General features: G+C 38.1%; 2 protein-coding genes across 2 annotated transcripts; one reads left to right on the forward strand and one right to left on the reverse strand.

Annotated features, from left to right (window-relative positions):
- Positions 1-2,347: 2,347 nt before the first annotated feature.
- nop16 (NOP16 nucleolar protein homolog (yeast)) lies at positions 2,348-6,579 on the forward strand. Its single transcript, XM_010870961.5, has 5 exons — positions 2,348-2,545; positions 4,939-5,047; positions 5,149-5,221; positions 5,363-5,469; positions 5,617-6,579. Exons 1-5 carry the CDS (start codon positions 2,445-2,447, stop codon positions 5,758-5,760), a joined length of 534 nt encoding a protein of 177 aa, XP_010869263.1. The 5' UTR covers positions 2,348-2,444; the 3' UTR covers positions 5,761-6,579.
- Positions 6,580-6,673: 94 nt separating this feature from the next.
- Positions 6,674-15,402, reverse strand: arl10 (ADP-ribosylation factor-like 10). The gene is made up of 4 exons (XM_010870962.4): positions 14,928-15,402; positions 12,252-12,432; positions 8,914-9,089; positions 6,674-8,544 (listed from the first exon to the last, which is right to left on the reverse strand). Exons 1-4 carry the CDS (start codon positions 15,063-15,065, stop codon positions 8,377-8,379), a joined length of 663 nt encoding a protein of 220 aa, XP_010869264.1. The 5' UTR covers positions 15,066-15,402; the 3' UTR covers positions 6,674-8,376.
- Positions 15,403-15,552: the final 150 nt, after the last annotated feature.

Here is a 15,552-nt window from a genome sequence, read left to right on the forward strand (position 1 = left end):
TGAATATACAAAAAGGCATAATATTGTGTAAAAATGTATTGGTCTATGATTGCATCTACATACTTAAAATTTCGTTTTAGAATTCAAGCATTCGGATGAAAACTAGTGAGGGGTGGATAAGTTTAGACATTTATTTAGCCTGAAAAAAAGCAAAAAAGTGGCAGAAACTTTTGCTTATTTTCAGATTTTCATTATCACAATACCATCATCTTCATCATTTCAAGTATCATTATACCTAGTGCATAGCATTCTGTTCACCCTGTCCCCCAGGATAACTGTTCCCATTTTTTATATGCTCTGCCTAATTGCAACAAAAAACAGTCCCTGATACTGTTCTACTCATTTCAACACAAGGGATTAACTTGGCATGGTTTACTGTATAACAAAATAGGCTGCTGCACTAATTTATCCAAAGGTCCAACTTTGTTTTTACAACAATATAATCAAAATGCAATTATGGCAGTTAATGGAAGATCATCTTTCTCCTAACTTTTCTGATCTTGATACATATACACAGACACCAGAATCCAGAGCAATATACCACTATCTTTCACGGTCTTTCTCTGTTGCTCCCAAATGTATCAAATCCAATTTTTTAAAAACCAGAAATTAAAGATATTTTATTGACATATAGCTGGAAGTCCTACTTGTATTGCATCTTTTGACTTCTGCTGAGCCGTCCAAATGTGTGGAAAGCCTTCTGTGCTACATTTGACAGAATGATCTTGATACCTATTTCGGTAGCGCTACTAAACAAATGGTTGCATGGATCATGGCCCAGAGTATATATGTGCAGTGCCCTTTTAGGATGAGGGAGGTTGATGTGGTCACATTTTGAACAGCCCAAGGAATCTATTCAGAGGCATGTAAAAGAGTGGAAAAAGTAAGTGAAAATAATGAAATGATGGCTGCAGGTACATCTCAGCTAGTGAATGTCTCCCAGTCAAGAGATCAAGATATAATGTATGTTAAAGAGGTTGATTTTGTCATATTCATTGCAACTGTATTTTATTTATGAGTCCTCAACACCACTGGCAGCACCACAGTTGAAATTACTGATATCAATTTGGTAATTAGGTTTCCCAGTAGAAGTCGGCATTTGAAAACAACTTGGCATTAGAGAACTTCGGAAGCCTGAATTTTGCAACAAGCCTGCTTGGAACTTCACCAGATCCACAAAACTTCAGACATCAAGCACCATCAAACATTTAGCTGCAGCTGCTCTCTCAGGGATGTACTTTCTCGTACCGCTGTACTGCCACCTATTGGATATTCCAGTAGTATATGTTCCAGTAGGAAGTGAAACAGTAACTCTGGAACACTCTGAGCTAAACATTTATTAACCAGAACATGTACAAGAAATAACTAAGAAAAGCATTTGAACCATTCAAGCTAGAGGTCCCAAGCTAACTTCACTATGTTTGGGAAACTTCAAATGTCTTAATATTTTTGTGGCTTTTATGAACTGCTGTGTTAAATGTGTGGTATAGTCAAGTCGGCAAAAAGCATATCACAGGGTGTATTTATTGACAATGTTATTGCAATGTATTAACCTAAAACAGCTCATGGGCAGTGAGTGTATACTGTTGTTAAGACAAGTTAGTTTTGTTTGTATGAATAATTTAGCCATGTGTTGAATTATTGAAATTGTATTAATTATAATGATAAAACAATTATTGGAGTAATTTTGTTTAAGAACAATATTAAAACATACAAATTAGAAATTGATTTGTATTATTTATATTGACTTATAAAAAAAAGAAAAGACTCAAGAGACTTGTGGAACATTGCATTCAATACTCAGTAGTTGTCACATTTCAAGGATGAGAGGCAGAAGCAAATGCAGGAGCAAGGTTTTAATGCAACTCAAAACAAAACCAAGCACTGGAAATAAACGCCAGCCAGCCAGGACCAAGCTCTGCTTCTTGGGGACTGGGCTTTTAGCTCGATTGCTCCTAACCTCTGTAATGCCCTCCTGAACCACCTGAAGTCACCACAGATTCTGGGCTAATTTAAAACAGCTCTAAATATATTTTATATATGAAGGCTTTTTGCTGATAACTGTGCTTTTCTTGTCTTTACATGTTTTTTAGTTTTTTATTTAATGCACTTTGAGATTATTCTAAATAATGAAACGCACGCTATAAATGTAATAAACTATTAAGATGATGATTATTTGTATTGCCCCAAGAAAAGACACTACATAAGTATTCTAAGCACCTTACTGAGTATTTCTCGAATGCTGTTCCCATAGCCTAGGTTGTTATGAGGCAATATAGTTAACAAACCCGTATTACGCTTTGCATTGCATTAACATGAGGCTTTTATTTTGAAGGTTTTGTCATTGGTGACGTTACTTCTGCGTGCGGAATAATAGTACTTCTCTTGTAGCTATATACACGTGGTTGTTGCAATCAAGGTAAATACTTTTTAAGAAAATAACAATGCCGAAATCCAAAAGTAAAAGAAATACTTTCGACTACACTAAAAACCGAAAGAAACTGAAAAAGCAGTTTAAGAAAAGGGAAGCACCGAGAATTGAGTGGTAAGTGAAATACAGTATTGTACTGGTTATGAAAAGAAGTCTATGCTAGGCAACGCTATCCCTGCCATTTGCTTTTCTGTCTGTGGCGTTGAATAAACTAGCTAGCGGTTTTCACTAACCATCCTAACACTGTAGTTAGTTACAGTAATAGCAACTATATATTTTTGTTTCTTGTATTTACTTTCTGAGAATACCAATGTTTGACAATATAATCTCAGCCAGCTAACGTGCTAAACTAGCTAGTTTGCGTGCTACCATAAATTATGGACAACCGTCTTAGTTTCTCATCGCATTTAAATTACATTTACATTTCCGGGTGAAATTTCAAAGTGTATAAGATATACCTGTGGCTGGATAACAAGTCGCACGCAATGCAACGGGATTTGCGCGAGCCGATCAATTTGGTTGGCTTTCTTGCTTCGGATTTAAAACACATTTCAACTAGTACAGGTATATTTAGGAAGTTTTAATAAAACCAAGCCACATTTGACTTTCGAGTAATGCTACAATTCATCAGTACGTATGGGTCCGGTTTTGTGGCAAAACAACATCCAGTGCTTAATTTGTAAATTCAGAGGTCCCGGATTACAAAGTGAAGACAGATCCTGTAAATATTTCGAAGGAACGAGGTGCCGGATATAACAGCAGCGCGTTGCTGAAATAACTTAGAAAAAGCCTCACGCATGTGCTGGTAAATAAGTAGAAAATATAAAATATACTGAACACAAGGCATTAACACGTACTTAACTGTCTTGCCTGCCAAAACCGGTCTCTGCCCACATGATTGAATTATGGGACTTACACACAAATGTATACTATAATACAAGCATTGCACCAAATCCATACATGGACCGAGCTAACTGCACCATAACGGCTGCCATCCTCCCTCCGTGCAAGGCATCTACCATACACCATGCCTTAGGAAAGCAAGGAACATCATCAAAGACTAAAGCCACCTAGGATAACTATGGTCTGTTCACACTGCTGCAGTCTGGTAGACATTACCAGAGCATCAGGGCATGCACTTCCAGACTCAGTTTTTCCCTCAGGCCAAAAGGCTTCTCAACCAGCTATGCTGATCTATGATCATATTGATCACATGAACATTCCAAATGTTTTTCTTCCTATGTACATTAGAATATTTGTATGTAACATGTTGCAATAATTTCATTGTTCAGATTGATGCTGTGTTGGTGCATTTGATAAATAAAAAAGACTGAGACTAGACTTTGAAATGTATGTAACTTGATATGTTGCATCTTTGGGCAAAGATCACTCAACACTATATTGCAAGATTAATAGTAGGCATGCCTAAAAGAAAATGTAAACTATTGACCAGTAAGCATTCATGTAGTTATGGTCTCACACATAATTGCATGTAGCAGTCAAAGATATTTGTAAATTAACAATATTTTGTACATAAACTCAACGTGACTGATCTATTTGACTCTATTTGATGTTTGTGCTCAAGTGCTCTCTGAGCTGGAGTTCACCAGAACTCAGTATGGGCACTTTAAATGTTCCACAGTGATGAATAATCCATCAGTCCCACTCTACTTGCTTGCCTGTGCCAGTGCAGGGACAATATTTGTGTCAGAAGCTTTCCCAAACAAGATCTCACAAATTGTTGACTTTAAAATATTTCTACATAGATACAATTATTTGAAATGTTATTTCATATAAATGCCTACAGGGAAATTGTGTTGTTATCAATTCCTAATGCCCTAAACAGGTCCAGCAGTGCAATATTTTTTTTTCTATCACACGCTCTTTCTTGTGTTCGAGCTGAATATATTTCTTTATGAATTGGATTTCTTTTAATTCATCCAATTTGTCCGGAAGGTGAAAGCTAGGAGATAAGCATAAGTGTGTAATTTGTATTTATAATTTTGTTTATGTGGCCATTATAAAACCAGTGTTGGCTTATGTTAGAAGCTGTGAAGCTGATAAAAATAAATGAATGTGATGACATTATTACAATAATAAGTAAACAAGTAAATTAATCATTTAAATAGCACTCTGATCCATACATACCTTCCTGCTTTCAGAGTAATAGAAGTGTTTAGATGGAACAACAGTGAAATATATTGAGATGCGGAACTTAGCATGGTCTACATTTTGAAGATGCTAACCTTTTAAAGTAAATGTGACTCATGTCTATACAGGAAACATCTTCAAGTCCACTTGGTCCATGCAATTTATTGAGGGAAAAACAAAATTGATGCTACTCAGTTTAATGTTGGGAAAATAACTATAAATAACGGTATAATCTCCCAGATTTTGGCAAAATATGATCTGGTGACCATGGTCACAATATGTTACCCACTTAACAGAAACACATTATCTAGCATGAGTAGATAGTTATAGTTGTGGAACTAATTGTTTATCTTAAGTCCTCAGATCCGAAATGCCTGGAGTGACAAAAAGTCAGTGGCAAGGAACTTGCGAGACATGGGTCTTGCATTTGACCCAAACACTGCCATTCCGATTAAGACACCAAACGTGAGTATATATTGTCCATCAAGGTGATATGCCATCCATTCACAAAAGCTAAGGCCTAATGTTTTAAAGTATATTTTGATGTGTAATTGAAATTTCTGCAGATTGTTGCTGTAGAAAAAACTACAGAAACAGCTCCTGCCCCCAAATTTGTAAGGAAGCCGTATGTTTTGAATGGTATGAAACCGATATACATTTATTGTTAGGCATGAATATACGTTCACCCAGCTAGATGGATATACACACACATTAAATGTTATTTGCCTATATGTTTCACCTATTACATTTGATTAAGATATTCATGACTTGTTTCAACAGGACTGGTGGCAGAGGCCAGTCTTCCAGTGAAAGACACTAAGACATTGTCTACAGACTTGATTGAGTATGTGCAGTACATGCTCAGGGAACACAGTGACAACTACAAGGTAGGAACAGTGTACCTTGTAATGAAGGGCTTCACCTCCTTCCTTGATCTTCTCTGTTCTGTAGTTATTCCTCTTGTTACAGTGTGTGTTCAAAAGCTATTGTGAGAGCAAACATTCTTTATTTAAACATAATCTATACTTTTGTAGGCTATGGCCAGAGATGAGAAGAACTATTACCAGGATACACCGTCACAAATCAGGAGAAAAGTGACCCAGTATAAACGCTGCCACCCAGATGAATACAACACCTTCATGGAGTCTCTCAAAGGCGGTAAAGGTGTTTCCACCTAACAGTTGTCTGTGGAGGACAAAGACTTTCGATGTCATGAGAGGGACAGATCATTCCTCTCATTCATCAGTGGAGACAGTCTGAGTCTGTTTTACTAGTGTTCTGTCACTGTGATGGACAGTAAAGCGTCACTCCGTAGCTCTGTCAATCAGAATGAATGGTGATTTTGGTTGTTAAAGAAATGGAGGCATTTGAAAACAGACCAGACAAGGATAATGCATAAAATCAAACAATTTATTTGTTCATACTTCCCATATGTATCCCAAGAATACTTAGACAAATGACTTACATTAATATTTTAAGACTGCTTTTGTACTTAAGTGAACCTGTATTTGTATGCTTTAATCACACAATGATGATAATCCGGTTTGAATGAAAACTAAAAGGTTGTAATGTCATTGTAGAAAGTAAAACAAGAAATCGAAGACAATTGACCAAGTAAAATATTATTATACCCCCACATGATTAGGAAGTATGGCTATGACCAATTAGTAAAGTTCTACAGATGTATATGACTCTAGTAAGGTCCAATAAAGATGTTTTGGTATTTGGCTCTGTACTACAGCACCTCAGCTCTGAAATGCTACATGGGTTACGATGGTGATGTGCATACTGTCTGCTTCCATTTGAGCATGTTCATATTGGGTAAACCATTAGGAAATTACTGCACTCATACATATTTCTTACTTTTCAGTGGACCTAAAGTGTTTGGCCAAATTCAGCTGTGTGTATTAACATAGCCAAAGCTTTCCTATTATTATCCTGAATTAACGATGTGAAAGTTGGAGCAATAAATGGTTGTTCCCACCCTGCAATCCTAACCTTACCTGTTTTTGTTATTGGTTTATGAAGTCTTCCACTCATCATTCACTATTTAGGATCAGAACTTCACAATCATTGTTTTGACCACACTAATTGTTTCAAGTATTAGTCACACAAAATCTATTACACAATATAGAGCAGCGATTCCAAACCTGTTAAGTTAATGGACCACCAACTGATATTTGCTGTACTTTAAGTACCCCTTCATGTGTATTCTACCAGTATATCTATGGTCTCATTATTGAGTACCCACTCTGAAAATATCCAGCACCAAGTGGGGAACCACTGCTCTAGATGATTCTCTGGAAACTGAGGAGTGGGGATGGGGGATATTATTTATTCAATGAATTGTATGCATTTTAATGTATGGGGTGATATAAGACCTTATTACCAATGGAAACCAATCTTGGTCTAACTTAAACTCCTCCATGAGCCATATTTTTACATACAAGAATATAACCTGACATTTAATATTCTTAATTGAGTAAAACAAGCTTATTGTTAAGTACTTGTTTCTGATTGTCTCAAGTGCATTCTTTATACCATAGCTATTAACATACTTGTCTATTGTTGTGGACCATACCTTCCATGTTGTGCTTACATTTTCACAGAACACAAAATAGTCCTGTATTGAGAGTTCCATATGTAGTGGACAGAATGTTACCATTAACACATTTTGCATCATTGTGTAGTTTTGACATTTTCGTCTCATTGTTTTTTATTTTCAAAGGAAATTCAGAATTTGACAATCGTAGCACATGAGGATTTGACAACCCAAATGTCCATAGAAATGTCATGACTATTTGAAAAGTGAAACAATTTCAACTGTAGTTTGTAGTGAAAACAACACATCAGCTGACTGGACATAGTTTTGTTTTCTTGTGCTGTTCTCCTTAATTACAGTTTAGAATCTTATTTTAGAGAGCAACTTGATGCTTAATTGATAATAATGTAAAAAACTAAAATGCTTCACCCAGGGCAGGTAAAAAAAAAACAAGGTAGTAATTGCACATGCCAGACAGTGAATGCAATGTCAAATTGCTTCTTTTTGACTGAAACTTTGTCCTTGACAAAACAATAAAAACAAGATTATGTACCTATACATTTGTCTCCCCTTGGTGGTTTTGAATAGATATGTTTGGTCTGAGAAGGTAGGGAAAAAATGACAATTTACCTTGCAGCTGTGTCCTTAAGTCTATAAAATGTAGGTAGTCATCAGTTCAACAGTAAAACAAAATGATGCAGTTTAACATGTCATTTAAAATTCATATATTTGGGGAATTATTAGTTGTAAAGTTGATAAGAGAAAGGTATGTTTTGAATAAAAGCTGTCTCCTAAAAGTAAAAACATGCACATATTTATACATTTCAAACAGAATGGACTCTACATATTATTCATGGCAGACACTTGAATAAAAATGAACACTTCCAATCAAATACCTCCTTTTAAGATGCCTGATTGGTGATACTCATTAGTGACTGCATTGAACCTAGCTGACAAATGACTCATAAAGATAAGCAGCACTGAAGCTGTATTGCATTTCTAGTTTTGCTACAATACAAAGGTAACAAGCTTCAGGCTTGGTAGCTTAATGCATGATCTATATTGAACCCTGTTACAATTTCACTGATCTGTGAGTTGGTAAAGACCGTTTTGGTTCTTACCTCCCAGAAGGCCCTGACAAATCACAGCCATGGCTATTTCCCACTGTTCCAACTCATAGACTCACCCATGGCTCTCACTACCCATCCAACAAGCATGGTCAACCACCATTCAACTTCTCCAGTCAGGAGCATTAGATGAGCTGTAGGAGCAGGTCCTGGAAGGCCTGCAGATTGCAGGAGCCAACCAGGCCATCTGAGCCAAACTGGGCACCCAGCAGGAACAACCGCTTCTTGTCAGCCACTGCACCCAAAGATAAGGCCTTATGGAGCTCTGAAACACTGACAGCGTTGGGTTTATCCTGGAAGAGATATGGCAAAGGACAGTGAGGTCTACTTCCGAGTCAGTCTCGGTATGATGAGCATCAGTTAAAATGACCAAATAGTAAATCAAAACTTTTGACAATCCAAGACGCAACACACAGGAGAATCACAACCCCTGTCATGACCAGTCTGATGTCATGTGTAGCACTGTATTACATTCTTGACCACAGCTCGAGTGCGGTGTTACTAAAGTGTACTCACTGAGGGCACACCGTTTTCCATATCCAAGACGTGTTGCACACAGTAAGATCAACACGTGATTCTGTACAAAAGGAATAAGATTCCTTCCCGCGGTATGTCTACATCCAATGGCACCCGAGAGTACAAAATAGAGTTTTCAGGGTCACCTGTTTGTTCCCCAGGACCACCACAGGAATTTGTGAGTCCAGTCTGAGAAGGCGATGCAGCTCATCCTTTGCCTGCGGTAGACGTTTCCGGTCGGAGGAGTCAACCACATATACCAGGACGTGTGTCTTCCTCAAGTACTCCGTCCAGTATGTACGCAGATCCTCCCCCCCTCCAACTGGAAGGCATCAGAGGGACAAGGTTACTTGAAGTGTTGCTAAGCGATACTGAACATTTGTGGACTTATTTTCTACCTTCATGGGTAGTTCACAATTAAAAATAAAAAATAAAATCTAAAAGTACATTTTATTTTCATATACACACTGTAAATATGCCACATGACAGTGAAATTAAGCAATACAGGAAACGCTAAACACAATCACAGGAAGGACACTCCACAGGGGAAATACCTTTCAGTGATTGTCTAAAATGCCCTACTGGCATCAGTTCCTGCATCTTAAAATGGCATTTAACTCATTCAATGAACGCATCAACTTTGTGATACATGACGTTGGTGCAGAATCGCTTGAAGAGTCCACTGGAAGTCCAATTAGCCCCTACATCCTTGCAATTGTTTTCTTCCTCAGCTTTGGCATACTTCAAATTGCAAAGGTGCAGGTAAACGATGGAGGAAAGGATGTAGGGGCTGATTTGAATTAAGAGGTTAACGGGTCGACTGTCAGTTTTAATTTGAGGCTGTTTACTTCCATAAACAGAACATTGTGAAATGACATCCTTTTTCTTTTTTCTTTTTTTATACGTCATATTTACTACATTGTTGAAAAAGGACAATGATTGTAGGGCAGGACTCTGATAAAATACTTGCATTAATAGACTGCCTAAAGTCTGAAACCCATACACTAAATTAGTCACTGTTTAATTTTAAACCCATTGTGCTGAAGTACAGAGCAAAAACAACAAAACTTGAGGCTGTCTAAATTCTTTTTGGCTACATTGTAGGTACCAACCATTGACTATACAGTCAGGTCCAGAAATAATTGGACACTGACACAAGTTGTGTTATTTTGACTGATTACCAAAATATATTCCAGTTACAGTTAAACAATTGCAGTTCAACAGCTTAAATTTGAGTGTATTCCAAATTTGAGGAAGGGTTTAGGAATTACAGCTCTTTTAACATGTTGCACAATTGACTAAAAAATAATCCAACTGATAGTAGGAACATTAGGAGTGGCCAAATCAACAGTTTGTTACATTCTGAGAAAAGAGAAATGCACTGGTGAGCTCTGCAACACAAAAAGTCCACAGAAGGCAACAGTGGTGGATGATCGTAGGATCCTTTCCATGGTAAAGAAAAACCCCTTCACAACATCCACCCGAGTGAAGAACACTCTCCAGGAGATAGGCATACAGTGGGGCAAAAAAGTATTTAGTCAGCCACCAATTGTGCAAGTTCTCCCACTTAAAAAGATGAGAGAGGCCTGTAATTTTCATCATAGGTACACTTCAACTATGAGAGACAAAATGAAATTCCTCAGTAAAATAAGAATTTGGTCACCTACAAACAAGCAACATTTCTGGCTCTCACAGACCTGTTACTTCTTCTTTAAAAGGCTCCTCTGTCCTCTGTTTCCTGTATTAATGGCACCTGTTTGAACTTATCAGTATAAAAGACACCTGTTCACAACTTCAAACAGTCACACTCCAAACTCCACTATGGCCAAGACCAAAGAGCTGTCAAAGGACACCAGAAACAAAATTGTAGACCTGCACCAGGCTGGGAAGACAGAATCTGCAATAGGTAAGCAGCTTGGTGTGAAGAAATCAACTGTGGGAGCAATTATAAGAAAATGGAAGACATACAAGACCATTGATAATCTCCCTCGATCCGGGGTTCCACGCAAGATCTCACCCCGTGGGGTCAAAATGATCACAAGAACGATGTGCAAAAATCCCAGAACCACACGGGGGGACCTAGTGAATGACCTGCAGAGAGCTGGGACCAAAGTAACAAAGGCTACCATCAGTAACACACTACGGCGCCAGGGACTCAAATCCTGCAGTGCCAGACGTGTCCCCCTGCTTAAGCCAGTACATGTCCAGGCCTGTCTTAGGTTTGCAAGAGATCATTTGGATGGTCCAGAAGAGGATTGGGAGAACGTCATATGGTCAGATGAAACCAAAATAGAACTTTTTGGTAAAAACTCAACTCATCGTGTTTGGAGGAGAAAGAATGCTGAGCTGCATCCAAAGAACACCATACCTACTGTGAAGCATGGGGGTGGAAACATCATGCTTTGGGACTGTTTTTCTGCAAAGGGACCAGGACGACTGATCCGTGTAAAGGAAAGAATGAATGGGGCCATGTCGGCGTAATGTGTTACTAATGGTTTTCTTTGAGACTGTGGTCCCAGCTCTCTTTAGTTCATTGACCAGGTCCTGCCGTGTAATTCTGGGCTGATCCCTCACCTTCCTGATGATCATCAATGCCCCACGAGGTGAGATCTTGCATGGAGCCCCAGACCGAGGGAGATTGACGTCATCTTGAACTTCTTCTATTTTCTAATAATTGCGCCAACAGTTGTTGCCTTCTCACCAAGCTGCTTACCTATTGTCCTGTAGCCCATCCCAGCATTGTGCAGGTCTACAATTATATCCCTGATGTCCTTACACAGCTCTCTGGTCTTGGCCATTGTGGAGAGGTTGGAGTCTGTTTGATTGAGTGTGTGGACAGGTATCTTTTATACAGGTAACGAGTTCAAATAGGTGCAGTTAATACAGGTAATGAGTGGAGAACAGGAGGGCTTCTTAAAGAAAATCGAACAGGTCTGTGAGAGTCGGAATTCTTACTGGTTGGTAGGTGATCAAATACTTATGTCATGCAATAAAATGCAATTAATTATTTAAAAATCATACAATGTGATTTTCTGGATTTTCTTTTAGATTCCATCTCTCACAGTTAAAGTGTACCTATGATAAAAAATTACAGACCTCTACATGCTTTGTAAGTAGGAAAACCTGCAAAATCGGCAGTGTATCAAATACTTGTTCTCCCTACTGTATGTACATTTACTTATCAATTAAAGGTAATTATTTTAAACAGCGCAATAGTGCAAAATTATTTATTCTACCAAAGAAAAATGCTAAGCAATTCCTGTGGTCAAAATATAAGAGTGAGTCGAAGCAAAAAGGTCTACGATTATAAGGCTTTTTGTAAGACCACTGGCATTTTCATGGCCATAAAAATGGCTTACAGACCCTGTGACCAATATGAGGTTTGTAGAACCGGCATAAAGCACTGAAATGATGCCAACTAGTTTGTTCAGTTGCTCTGCAAACACTTTCAGAAATCTGATTGTGTCCAGTTTGCACAGCTTACTCTCAAGGAAATCCAGCTGACAGGTAGGAGCACTGAGGCTCATGAAGTTGAAGCCCCTGGTAGGATGGCAGTGTCCTCTCTTGCCTGCGTCTCCAGCTGTCAGCCCCTGCAGCATACTGCTTTTTCCAGCTCCGTCTAGGCCAAGGACTAGCACCTGGCGCTTTCCACGCTCTTCCTGCTCCTGCTCAGTAGACAGACACACAGATGCAGTCAGAACCCCTGCTCTCCCATGATGTCACAAAAGGTCTCAACCCATTTTCTGTTCTTCACAAGTGGTAGATACTGCATATAACAGTAAGGTTTACTTATTTTTTTTAATAGGCATTTGGTTTTGTCTAGAAATGTGTGCTTTTTTTTTGAATGCATGCTGTTTTGACCTATGTTTTTGCTTTTGTCCACAACAGATAGCTGTTCCTAAGAATCGACTACATGTTACATTGAGGTAGTTATTAGTTTATTAGTTTGTAACCCAGACAAATCATTTGTGCTAATGTTGGTGATCATGCAAAGCAAATTCTTTAACCTTGCTTGTGGATTTCATGTTGCATGATCCAGGTGTATATCAGCTCACCAACAAATAGCCTCACAATCTCCTTCAGAATGATCTGATATAGAAACAAATTCATGGTTCCTTCATTTATGGCAGGTCATCCAGGTCCTAAGGAAACAAACCATCCCAAAAACCCTTACACTACAACAACCATGCCTGGTCACTATGTGGTTCATCAAGCAACCTGGAAGAATGTTCTGTGGAGAGAAGTTAAAAGTAAAACCTTTTGGAAGAAGTGTGTTGAATAAAAAAAATATTAAATAATTAACTTTTGTTAACTCGGGTTCCCTCTAATTAATATTACTTTTCTTTACGGTCTTAACTTTCAGTACATATAATAGAATCTCAAAGAGTACCTAATTCTTCACAGAACTGTGGCCTGGTAATGGGCAGTAGCTGCTGTTTCGATAGCCTTTTGCAGTCAAAGATAGTGTTGTCAAACAGCTATCACTAACTGGTGGTATGATCCAATAAGGTGATAAGCCCAAAAACGGTACTTTTAATTAAAGAATACTACACTGTTGGTGTATGTAGATGGAAAAAAATGCCTATAAAAGAATGTAGGCGTACATTTGTGTTAACCAACCAGTCCTATCAAGATTATTGAAATCACCAGTGCTAAAACACTCAAACCAAAACCCAGTTGTGTCAATACCTTTCATGAACCTCATTGTAATGGTTTGATTTCACATCCAAACTTTGAGTATAGTGAATGGTTTATTGAACATAAAATCTGAATATGCAATTTCCAACTCAGTCTCTGTATTTCAACCCAAAGTTATACCTGTGGTTTGAATTGTAGTGAGCAGGCCATAAAATAATTGATACCACACATTCTACCGTTTTATGGCCTGTTACCTTAAATTTAAACCACACGGTTTTCCATCCAGGCAAGGTCTTCACTTGCTACACCAGGGTTATGAGTTGGACAGGGGGCCAGTATGACTATTCATTCGCTACTGTAAGTTGCTCTGGATAAGAGCATCTTCCAAATTACTTAAATGTAAGCTAGGGTATTGAAAACCTCTTGTCTTAATTGAAGCGTGTAGCCCATAAAACGTAGAAAAAGTGAGTTAATCATGGTGAGGAATCGAAAACAAACACCTGTTTTGAGATATATTTTATTGTCTGAACAATTGTGTTAGTATAAACGTAAATTTTCTGGCATACAATAAAGCTCAATATTTGTATACTATCTACACTGTTTACGCATCTTTATCAAGCGTGACAACAATTTTGGACATGCCTGCAGATAATCATTATTCCAGTAAAGTGCAGAACTACAATATAATGTATATACATCAGCATTTTTACTATCGATCCCTGTAGGATTAGTGGTGAAATATTGATAGTGCTGCATTATTTCACAATAATTTGCATTTTTGTTTTCAAAGCAGGCAGCAGTCTCTGTTGTTGTGACACTCAATAGATATCTACTTAATAATTAATTACACAAGCTGTTTGTCCATATATTGTTGGAAACAGTATGAATCTTAATTGCCACGATTATGTCAGCTATGTAACGTCTCTGGTAGTGGCACAAAATTAAGCTTTTGAAATTCTTAAGACATGTCTCTGCCGATCTTTATTACATACGAGGCCAGTCTATTTATGGCCTCGATGTAGTCAATAGATTTAAAGCTCATATAAATGATAGGCTGTTAGTTATTTTCAGGTAATTTTCTATGGCATTAAAGTCATTAAAGCATTTTTTTAAAGTTATTTATTATAACTGTGTAATTACTTTGGAATTATTTACATAAACCATGTCTTCTTCAATATGAAACTATTACTGAACGTATTTTGTTATTGCTCTACTGAACCCTAAATCTATGTATGATAAACGTGCATCAAATCGTATCCAACCTCATAGTCAATATCACCATGCAGTCAGGTTATTAGTTTCTGACTATCATTCAAGTAATGTCCATTGTATGGGCAAGACCCAGTCTAGACTGAAGTGATTCGTGAAGTATTTTCCGCACATTCGATGCCACTGGCGCCCCTATACTTGCACTGCTTTGGCACGTAAAGAATCCAGTAATAAACTGAAAAAACGTTTACCACCCCGATTGCACCAGTCATAACCTTATGTTAAATGAACATTCCTGGAAATAACAACGTACCTCTTTGATCATGCAATATTCCGCTTCCGGAGACCATATTCGCCGTCTATAGAAATAATTGAAGGCGATAAACAAGGCAGATCCAAAGGCAGCCACCGCGGCGGTAAGGGCGATGGATATGTGCCGAAGGAAAACCATGTGGCACTGCTGGAATGCCGGAAAATGTCGCCTTCCAGGACACAGCCAACGATCAAGTTATTGAATGATTTCTACTGTAACTAGTGCACGTGATATCTCTTCCTTGTTTGTGTTAAAAACAGCCCCGCCAGCACCTGTTTGTAGCCTTCCCTTCAGTAGGCGGCAGAGTGAAGGGGCAACAGCTTTTTCTGTGATGGGGAAGAATCCTCTGAGTTTGAATGAAGGCTAGCTGCAAAATGGTATCCTAATAGAGGTTAAATCAATCAATAGGCCTACCTAAAGTGCAATTCAGGTCTCTTACCGGAAATCTCATGTCAGGTTTATACCGTCATCATTTAACCTGCCATAATTACAAACACACTATTTTATTTTAGCAGAAGTTACAGATGGGGTATATCCTTTATGTACTTCCCCTGAGCCAGGCGAACTTGTGGATAAAATTGGTGTCTGCGTCCAGCATATCAAGATAATTCACGGTAGTGTCTGT

The sequence above is a fragment of the Esox lucius genome, chromosome 7 (assembly GCF_011004845.1).
Source record: "Esox lucius isolate fEsoLuc1 chromosome 7, fEsoLuc1.pri, whole genome shotgun sequence".
Classification (NCBI taxonomy): Eukaryota; Metazoa; Chordata; class Actinopteri; order Esociformes; family Esocidae; genus Esox; species Esox lucius.

Excerpts from the sequence above, each read along its gene's own strand:
- nop16 (XM_010870961.5), top strand. The coding sequence starts at position 2,445 with ATGCCGAAATCCAAAAGTAAAAGAAATACTTTCGACTACACTAAAAAC. Across the intron at positions 5,222-5,362 it reads GAAGCCGTATGTTTTGAATG|GACTGGTGGCAGAGGCCAGT; the intron begins GTATGAAACCGA and ends TTGTTTCAACAG. Across the intron at positions 5,470-5,616 it reads AACACAGTGACAACTACAAG|GCTATGGCCAGAGATGAGAA; the intron begins GTAGGAACAGTG and ends ATACTTTTGTAG.
- arl10 (XM_010870962.4), bottom strand. The coding sequence starts at position 15,065 with ATGGTTTTCCTTCGGCACATATCCATCGCCCTTACCGCCGCGGTGGCT. Across the intron at positions 9,090-12,251 it reads TCAGCTGGATTTCCTTGAGA|TTGGAGGGGGGGAGGATCTG; the intron begins GTAAGCTGTGCA and ends GATGCCTTCCAG. Across the intron at positions 8,545-8,913 it reads TGGTCCTGGGGAACAAACAG|GATAAACCCAACGCTGTCAG; the intron begins GTGACCCTGAAA and ends TATCTCTTCCAG.